The 10224-nt window shown below is 35.7% G+C and overlaps 1 protein-coding gene across 1 annotated transcript; it reads left to right on the top strand.

Annotated features, from left to right (window-relative positions):
- The first annotated feature begins 2901 nt into the window (after positions 1-2901).
- LOC133191828 (LHFPL tetraspan subfamily member 6 protein-like) lies at positions 2902-10224 on the top strand. Its single transcript, XM_061327561.1, has 3 exons — positions 2902-4173; positions 7121-7219; positions 9478-10224. The coding sequence occupies exons 1-3, from the start codon at positions 3714-3716 to the stop codon at positions 9600-9602; spliced, it is 684 nt and encodes a 227-aa protein (XP_061183545.1). The 5' UTR covers positions 2902-3713; the 3' UTR covers positions 9603-10224.

A 10224-nucleotide genomic window follows, 5' to 3' on the forward strand; every position in this document is an offset into this window, starting at 1 on the left:
TGGTAGAGCTATATAAACCAAAAAGATAATTATGTACAAATCATGATAATTATACAGATACCAAATTACATAAAACTCAGTTGCTGTTTTATTTTTGCTCGTGAATCTGAAAACCAAGAAAATTATTTACAAGGACAAGTAATTAAAAACATTGTAATAAATTCAAAACAGCATAAAAACAAATTTTGATGGAAAGTGTAAATAAAAAAAATAATATCTATAAGCCAAATCAAACTGTCACAACTAACTTTGTCCAATGTTTCCATCATGGTTATACTTAAGCCCCATTGACACCCGGCTATTTACACATATTTAGCAAATTTTACATATATTATGCAAATTTTTCAACCTAGCACATGTGAACGGGGGTAAGCAAGATTTGTGTTTTGTTTGTATATTAAGCAAATCTGTTTTTAATTAATTATTCCTAATTTGTTCTAAATTAAAGGAAAAAAAACTACAGTATTGCTTATATGAAGTTGGCATTGCGCTGGTAAAACTACGAAAAATTGTCATTTTGTGTTATTCAAACATCATGACATCACATACAGGTATGGTACATTCTCTTTAGAGAAGTGGACAGGCTTTCGCTTACCTGTCCACTTCTCTAAAGAGAATAACAGGTATGACAACTATGATTGTCATCAGACAGATATTTCGGAGGATGTGGGAAGTGATAAATTATTTACTTCTTACCTGCTATATCGATTTCTATTCGCCTTCCAAATTCTCGCTGTTTTGTTTATCGCTTTAATTTTCCCGCGTTTGGCAACTTATTCATTACGGTCATGGCAATGTCTGAGAGGTTGCGATTGGATTGATCTACGTCTGTACGAAGCTTGTTTTTTTTTCATTCTATATATAGAGGGCACGTCATTAAGGCTTTTGTGGGTAGCACGTGACCTGTGTGTTTTGCAGAACTTACAGAAAGAAAACGGGAATGCAAAGTAATTTTTTTCCTCTCCGCAAAAGCGGTTATTTTATTTTTAAAAAATGAGAAAATTTACAGTTTTCAAGAAATTCATTTTGAGATTAAAAAAAAAAAAGAACAAACAAATTATTTCATGTATGAGTGTGAGCGGATCATCAAACTTTATTTTCCCCTTCCCCCGTTTTGAATGGTAGCCAGCAAGTGATTAGTATCTGGTCTTGGTTTAAAAAAGCTGTATTTCCAAAAGGAAAAGTTTTGAAAAAATAGCTTAAGGCAAGTGAGAATGCTGAATTCAGACGTTAATGTCTTCAGAGAATACATAGTCGATGCGGAATTCTTTTAGACTATTTACAGATGACAAATTAAAAAAATAAATACGCAATTATATTTTATAGAACAAATTCTTGACAAAAGTTTTTTTCTCTATCTTTATTATTTGATGTTTTATTTTTCACTTAATATAACAAAACAAACAAAGTGTTTAAATTTTAATTTTAGGGAGTAACAGTTGACCTGCAAGTAAAATTCAAAGAAAAATACTTATCCTTAATTTTTTGTAAATGCAACCGTTATACACAAATATTACCAGCATGGGTAAAACATAATTTAATGGTTGTTATTATCCATAGATATATCGACTTCACAGGATTCCAAAAGGAGATTGAAGGTGCACGAAGTGCGAGGGCGATATTCTATTTTCTCTGAACTCGATATATTTCTATGGACCTCATAAATAAGAGGGCTATATTTGTTATAAATAGGTTTCTTTGGGAATAAGAGAAAAACGAAGTTATTGTAGAATTTGTATTTTTAATAATATTTACCTTGAATAATTGAAATAAAAAAATATTTAGATTTTTCTGATCTTTTATGTAGTTAAATTCGTGTCAATTTCGGAAAAATTAAACTTAGCACTAGGTATAAATTTATTGATTTACATAATTGCTGAATTATTATGGTATTTGATATACAGTAAAACACGCTTATAGCGAACATGCTTAATATAATGAATTGACGCTTACAGCAAAGGGATTTTCATTCCCCATGACCTTAAAATGTAAACTTAACGGATATAACGAATAACGCTTATAACGAAGCAAAATCGTCCATCCTCGGCACTTCGTTATAAGCGTGTTTTATTGTACATTATAACCTCATATCCTTTTCGACGACCGGAGATTTAAAAAAAAATGTTAATCTGAAAAGGGTGGTCCGAAAAAAAATCATAAAAAAATACAAACCACTATATCAATAAATGCTTTGCATCAAGAAATGTGCTACTGAATGAACTACAGTGCTTTTCCCCCCATTCCTCTTTCCTTTTTTTTTTGTCACCTTCTACTGTTTCCTCTTTCATATGATGCCTAGATTCAGTAGATTGTGACTACCTGCCTATTAATACACCGGCCAAAGTTTGAAGGGTATGAAAATCCGGGAGGAAAAGCTTTCATGAAACCCCTATGCCTGTCGCGTATCTGAGGATCTATAAAATTAGACAAAATAAAGCCAGAGTGTGGTAAATTTTAAGAATTGATAGAATACAATATCCTCTTAGATCCATTCTAAATATGTTATAACTTATAATACCCTCCCCTGGGGCCCAGCGCAGGGGTTCAGAATCTCTGTTTTTGGCCAGTACGCATTTTTACCCTAAGGTTGTGGAAAGAATATCTGAAAAATTACATTTCTTTCTATTTTTCATTCCAAAAAAAGTTTTTATGTTCAATTCTAGTCTTCTCTTTCAAAATGATATTTTACATATGACTCATGATTCTTTTCATGCAATATTAATAAAAGCCTGGTTTGTTTAAATTTAGTTGAAGTATATTCCCCTCAAGTTTAACAAAAGTGTGCAATATGCATTAGACATAATGGCAAGAACGTGTTTCCCTGAAAATGCCTAAGCTTAAGTAAAATTTTAGATTGCTTTCAGTAAGCCGTGTATTGGTATCTATTTGCACTTTTCTATGCATTATAGTCTCAAGGGTTTACGGACATTGATACAACACAGATATGATAGACGCCTTAATTCGTGACGGTGGGATCAGAACGCGCCTTTGTTTCTGGATGCCGTTGTGTCGATTCTTATTCCATGTCAGATACAATCGACGGAGATATCAGATTTTGTACAATACGGGTCAAGAGTTATCAAATGTGGTCTTTAAATCGGAACGAATCTTAAACATGCTTTGATATATTGCGGGGCAATACACAATATTTCCTCCGACTGGACTTTTTTTTACGGTGTAAAATATTTTCAAGTGTTCTCTCATTTGTTACGGAACATTTATACTTGTGCCCGGATAATGCCATTATTTACGTTCTACCTGAGCGGACCTCTTCACAAGATTGAGAAGAGAGATTGAGAGAATAATTATTTATTCAGTCTGTTTTTAAAAACCTCAATCGATTAGTTATTATGAAAAAAAGTATTCAACTCATTTAATTCATTTTCGCCAACCGTGTGGTAAAACGGAAGAAAACAGAGATTTGTCGGAGTTAAGGTTGACATTCATACAAGGGCCATAGACTTTGACATGAAATCTTTTGTTGCAAATCCCCGGTTGGTATCGTGCGGTTAATCGACATTTAGTAGGACTGTTGCCTCTCGGTGTGCTTTCTCGACTAGCATACCGATATATATATATATATATACATACTGATAGAATTGGATAATGATCTATATTAACAATAAAACGGCGCGCAAACAGAGCGCTAGCATGAATGAACTTCCATAAATTGAAGGCGAAGCTGGATTCCTTATTTCTGTAGTGCTATACTGATGATACGGACCTTGGCGAGTGGAGAGAGCGGATCCTGGAACACAGAGCTATTACACCGCTCACAGAGGCAACAGCCAGCAATGACAAGGCTCTCAGGAATCGGGGTTTTCTGGGCTTTACTGTCCCTCCTGGCTGCTGTGGGGGCCAGTTTTGGGTTTTACATGCCATATTGGTTGAAAGGACAACTTAATGGTGTACCCGTGTATTTTGGCGTTTTCAGACGCTGCAACTACCCACGGAGGACCATTAATGATGAATTTGAAATGGTAGAGCAGTGTGGACGATATTCGAGTTTCAGTGACATTCCAAGCCTGTGGTGGCAAGTGGCAACCATAGCCGTGGGGACCGGATGTGGACTGGCGGTCCTTATAGCCCTAATTGCTATTTTGGCTATTTGTATCAGAGGCATTATATCCCCTTTCATTGCAAGGATTGCAGGAATTTTACAGATGTGTTCAGGTACGTATCAGACGGTATATGAGGACAATCAGTGTCATGTTGCAATCAATGTAATGGCTAATTTTATAAAGGGTACTTATGTTAACTGTCCCCTTTAAAATCATGCTACTAAACAAAACATTTTTTTAAATTAAAAACCCATGTATTTATTTTTACTCTAATTAATTTGAATTCTCATTCAGTGATTGGAGATGGGCTTTCAAAAAGTGATTTATAAATTAACTTAAGAAATCGTCTAGCATAAAACGTGCTATTTGCTTAGATGATTTCAGTTATTGAGAAGAAATTGATGTCACATCTGCTTGCTGGTGTTTATATGTCAGACCATCATATACAACAGAGACAGTTTTCAACAGAATGCATGCATTTCTGATTCATACTCTTTTTATCGATTTATTTTTTCCCGAAGATTTTCAGCCAACAATTAGAGAACGAATAGAGAGAGAGGAAATCCTCTGAGTCAGAGGATGGAAACATCATCTAGAATTCTTAAACTGCAACAAAAAACAACCAAATCCGTGCGTGTAATCTTCACGCTCCATGGTGGGGGTATCGCCATGCTGATGAATTTATCAAAATCAAAGAGGATTTTGGCACCAGTGTGTTAGGAATTTCATTCATGTTATCTACAGTGTATTAGCACAAGTAAACAGGGTTTAGGTAATGTCATGATAAATGGAGGGGCTGTAAAACTGACCTGGATTGTTTGTTGGTGTAAACAAATCACCCACACCTGGGACCCTTGTCACCTACGTGTGTGTTGTACCTCTGTTGAGAGATTTATATATCTGAAAAGGTCACCTATGTAGATATACCTTGTGTCAAAATCTCGCAAAGTATATATCCTATATACAATAAGGTCCCGTACTCCTATGAAGCAATGTTATGAATTCTAGGGGGCTTTGTCACAGTTGCCTTCGGTCTAATAGTTTCTTAACAATGCTTCATTCACTGTAGAAGTATTTCAAAAGCTTACTAAATTTATAATGGAGGCACTGGATTGAACATTATTAAATGTGAACAGAAAATGTTAGAAACATTTGCTCAAGGAGTGGATGTGTCTGCAATATCACTGACTGCCCATCTGATGTCCTTGTTTTACATGTATTATATATTATTTTTAGGTAAACATAGGTCATAAAACAGTATGATAAACAAATGGAAACCCAACAAATGCCCCTCCTAGACAATAAAACCACTCCGGCGAGTGGTATTGGTGACCTAGACACGTCAAATTCGTAATCATCGGTGGTATATTAATTGGCTGAGGAACTTCACATCTAATATCGATCTCCTATCTAGATTTCTTATCTCCTAAAATGGCTGCACATGGTACTTATATATAGCTGTCTTTGTATTTTTTGACTAATTTCTTGGAACAGTAGTATCGTATTACAATTAAATACTTGTTATGCATGCGTATTTAACCCCCCCTCCCCCCCCCCCCCCAATATTCAACGAAGTTTAAAGAAGGACACATTGCCGACACAAGTTAAAAAATGTTGAATCCTTCAGTATTTTTTATCTCCATTTTACATGCGCCCGCTTTATAACTGAGGCTGAGTCCAGATGAGATTTGTTTCTGTTATTTACTGTCGACCGTATGTACATGTACATGGTGATACACAATTATCTTCACATGGTGGTTAATATAAAATCCTATCCATGATTCAGGTCTGTAAGAAGTAATTTCGGGGTCGGGGGACGTATAAAATAAATCAGAAATTCTTGACAAGCGAAAAAAAAAACCCCATTACGATCGTTAGACGTTTTTTTAATCTATTATATATATACTGGCAAATTTTATTGATGTGGCAAACTATAAATTAGCTTTGTTTTCTATATATAATAAAGAAAATACTTGTAAAATTATTGCGAAGGGAGGTACGACCCTCCGTGCCCCCCCCCCCCGGGTCCTACCGGTCTGTATAAGATGACCTTAGTGAAGCCATAGAAACTGAAAATCATGAATATACTGCAGATTTAGTTTTTCCAACACAGTGTTGTAATCAGGTAGGTAATTTCATCGGTTGACAGAAAGCTGAGTGCCTAGAGTTAGGGTGCCCGGGTACAAATCCTAGTCTGTCCTTCGCTTTTTTTCTCCTCGTTGTATTTGATGCCGTTGCCCACCTTTGCACTAAAAGTCCTACAATGGGGCAACAGAATCTAAATCGGAGTCCTCGGGGGTGAAGACCTTTAAGGAGGGAAGCATGTGGCGGTCAGGTAGGTCCGATCGCCGGTGGTCAGATATAGCGGCTCAGTTGAGCAACTAACTAGTGATTCAGAGGACCCGGGTTCGATTCCTGGATCTTGTCCGTCGCATTCTCGCCCTTCCTCTGGCTGATATAAAAGTCAAAACATCAGGTTCAGAGATTGTAGATGTTAAGTTGTAAATTCCACAGTGAGATTAGTGAACCATGATCCTAAGTATTTACCCTTATTAGCAACTGTGTTTTCTTTCTCATCATTACTTTACTTTATATTTGGTTTTAGATGTAGATATTCATTAACTCAGTCTTCCTTTCTTGACATAGGATCAATGATTTAACAGAAGTCTAGACCTTTTTAAAATGAAAAAAAAGTTTACACACAAGGAGCTTGCTGACATGTATGAAGACAAGATTTATATTTCATAACCACACAAGAGCCATTTTCCTTAAAGGCATTGAATATAGTTGATCGATATGTTGATTGATGGACAATGAGTTTATTGTTAAGTTGACAGCGATGTACTATCAAAAGTCAATCAATAATATCGTTATTTTGGTTATTTTCAGTTCGATTACCCCCCCCCCCTCTTTCTCCTATCGGCTGGGAATCAGATTGGGTTATTTTGAATCCTTAAAATCCTAATTCAGGATAGTACAAATGAGATATGAAATACATATACCAATACATGTTTCGATATAGTATAGAATTTATGTTTTTTTGTTTTTTTTTTACCTAGGTTTACTGATTGGAGGAGGTCTGGCTATTTACCCTCATGGCTGGACCAGCGCCGAGGTACAACAGGCTTGTGGACAAACGTCCAGTTCTTATAAGTTTGGTGAGTTGCATCAGAGGCATAGATAATCATGGTTATATTATGAAAATAATTTTTTGGGATTTGAATCTCGTAAATAAAAATATGTCATAGTAAGTTAGTAGGGGGGAGGCTGCCCCCCTTTTCCAAGCACAACAGTTTACAGTTGAAAATGTTCATTAAAAGGCCGGTTGCCCCCCCCCCCTCGTCCTTTTTGTTCTACAGTAATGTACTAATTATCATTTCAACATTATTCGATGGTAACTAAAATGCGTCATTAATGTGCATGACCCCTCCGTTCACTATCAATAAAATTTTGCTCTAACTGTTTAATGGTTATGATTTTCCAAATGATATTTATTTTACAATTAAAATACAAACAATTTAAGCATACTTGCATGCGGGGCAAAATTTGACAGAAATGGCCTTGTAAGTTGACAATTTTCAAAGAAAAAAATTGGACATTTATCCCATTTAGAGTTGTCTCTCTTTTCAGAGTATCAATGCACCTTAAGGATTCTGCGTTTTTCGGAAAATCAAACCGTCTCTGTCAGGAAGTTTACTATTTTTATATGATTTAAAAATAGTGGCATCTTTATGTGGCTGATATACATGCGATTTACCCCCGTGTAACAAGAAATTGAAATAAAAGCAGAACATTAATTTCTATCTGCAACAAACACTTAAATCCTATTAAATCGGCGTTTCTCAAAATAAAACATAAATTGGTGTAATTTTGCAACCACCATCCTCTTTTATAGGTTAATTTGCCTGAAAGTTCTGCAGGTATAGACTGAAATCATGATAAATACACCAGATACGTGGAGGTAATTACCGCTTCCGACACAAGTCTTTCCTGAATTTCAGCGGTCACATATGCCCCCACACCATGTAACGACAAGAAAACCTTATCCGGCTGCTTGTCCTTTGTACTTACTAGATGACTAATTATCAGTTTTGATGAATATATTTTCACATTATTTACTTAGATCATTCGGATGTAACGGATGTAATATATGAAAGGCCGGCGGGGAGTGGTGGCTTATCATATATGAACTTTATTCCTCGAGCACGGTCTAAATAAATTTTAAATCTACATATACTTTTAAAAAGAAGAGAGAGAGAGAGAGAGAGAGAGAGAGAGAGAGAGAGAGAGAGAGAGAGAGAGATAGATTTAAAGTTGAATAGGTATGTGGAATTATTTTAACGAGTGGAACAGGTTTCAGTAGTGCGAAGCAGTAGGAATGTGTGATCTCGCGAGAAGAGATACTTCTGTTGCTGATAGAGAAGTTGTAAAATTTTATCATGGTTACTTTAAAAATAAGAAAGACATAAATTAACTTTTTTGTTTTGGTAGTAAATTGAACAATATATCACCGAAGAAAAGTCCCTGCGATTCGCTATCTACAAGGAAAAAAAAAACATTTGGGGGGAACTCTTGCTGTTTACATTTAAGTTAGTGTCAGTATGGTTTACCCACAGTCGCTATCTGAAGGGAGTACTAGTATTTTCTCTTCATCACTTTTCTTGAAGGGAAGATGGAGAGTTTTGTTCTGTTGTTATTTTCACACTGTGAAAATAACACCTTAAAAATTTAAGTTTATTTCACACTGCTACCTATCAAGTCTATATATGTTAATTATAATTCATTAACGATTTAATTTTTGAGAAGTATCATATACATGTATATAAACGATGTACATAAGGATATACGGGGATAAGATGAGAATGATAAATTAAGGACATACAAACCAAGCTCCTTTTCCCATCAAGTAAGTGGTCAGTAGAGTTCACTTGAGGGGGCTCCCTCTAGAACGAGACCTCCGGGGTGGGGGCGGAAGTATTGCTCTAGAGTAAGCTATATCCCTCTAGAAGCAGTTTCACCCTAGAGCAAGACTTCTAAGGGAGAAGTATGGCTTCCCCAAACGTAAAACAAACCTATTTCATGCGGGAGGGGGGAGGGGGGAGGATAAGACACTTTCCTAAGTAAATGTTTTTTACGGCGCTATATGGCACGTGAGCGATTTGAACATATTCTTTCTTATAAATGTCCAAGAGATGCCAAATTTTCGACAAAAAAGGACATAGGGGAGGGGGGGATTTCTCTCCTGGGTGGTCCATAAGTACTACAATGTTTGAAAGGGTATTTCTTATTTAGTTATTTTTTATTTGAGGGATTGTTCTGTAGAAAACAGGAAAAGGTATGCAATACGATTAATTTTAAAGGTGTACAACCAGCAAAGATCACACGACGCAATTACATGTTTGTTTTTATTTTGTAGGTACCTGTACGTTCTATTGGGCATTTTATTTAACGGCCGCAGGAGCTGCCCTCACTCTATTGACTGCCACATTCTCCTGCTGCGCCAGCACACCTAAAAGGGATCGACCATATGATGACGTTTAAAGAGTAGCAAGTCACATTCAGTGTTTCCGGAACACGGATCTCAAGAAACACCGTCAGGAATTTACCATCGTTGTTGGCATCGAGGCCAGGTGGAAATTTATTCGAGTTCTGTCAAAATCTATTCTTATTATCTTATATGTATACAATTATTACAATGGAGCATTATACGTTATGTAATAATGTGTTTAAATGTCATTTCCACGTACATGTATGATATGATAAATCGCGGAATACCCTTTCAATAAAGTTGACGCTCGTGTAAGTTACAAGCATGTTTACCACCACAGTCAAATATACTGTGCATGTATGTATGTGTACATTGACTTCGACATCTAAAGTACACACTAAGTATTTGCAATAGAGAGAGAGAGGGAGAGAGAGAGATGACAGCCCAGAAGATTGGGAATGACATTTGAATGTGCATACCTGTACAGAGTTATTGTATCTTTGAGGTGGTTCTTTTCGACTTTTTTTTCATTCCATAGCATTCTTAGTAAAATGTTTTATTTCTGGAATGATTAAAATATGAAAGGAAAATGAAAATTAGTTCATAATGTGCATATATCATTTGAATATTTGTTGTATAAAAATGTTTATCAATTTATTAACATATACATTTGTA

The sequence above is a fragment of the Saccostrea echinata genome, unplaced genomic scaffold (assembly GCF_033153115.1).
Source record: "Saccostrea echinata isolate AGI-Se365-2 ecotype Australia unplaced genomic scaffold, CSIRO_AGI_Sech_v1 ptg000001l, whole genome shotgun sequence".
Classification (NCBI taxonomy): domain Eukaryota; kingdom Metazoa; phylum Mollusca; class Bivalvia; order Ostreida; family Ostreidae; genus Saccostrea; species Saccostrea echinata.

What these genes read in the sequence shown, in the direction of transcription:
- LOC133191828 (XM_061327561.1), top strand. Translation starts at nt 3,714, where the DNA reads ATGATACGGACCTTGGCGAGTGGAGAGAGCGGATCCTGGAACACAGAG. An exon ending in AATTTTACAGATGTGTTCAG is followed by an intron (nt 4,174 to 7,120) that starts GTACGTATCAGA and finishes TTTTTTACCTAG; the next exon opens with GTTTACTGATTGGAGGAGGT. An exon ending in GTCCAGTTCTTATAAGTTTG is followed by an intron (nt 7,220 to 9,477) that starts GTGAGTTGCATC and finishes TTTATTTTGTAG; the next exon opens with GTACCTGTACGTTCTATTGG.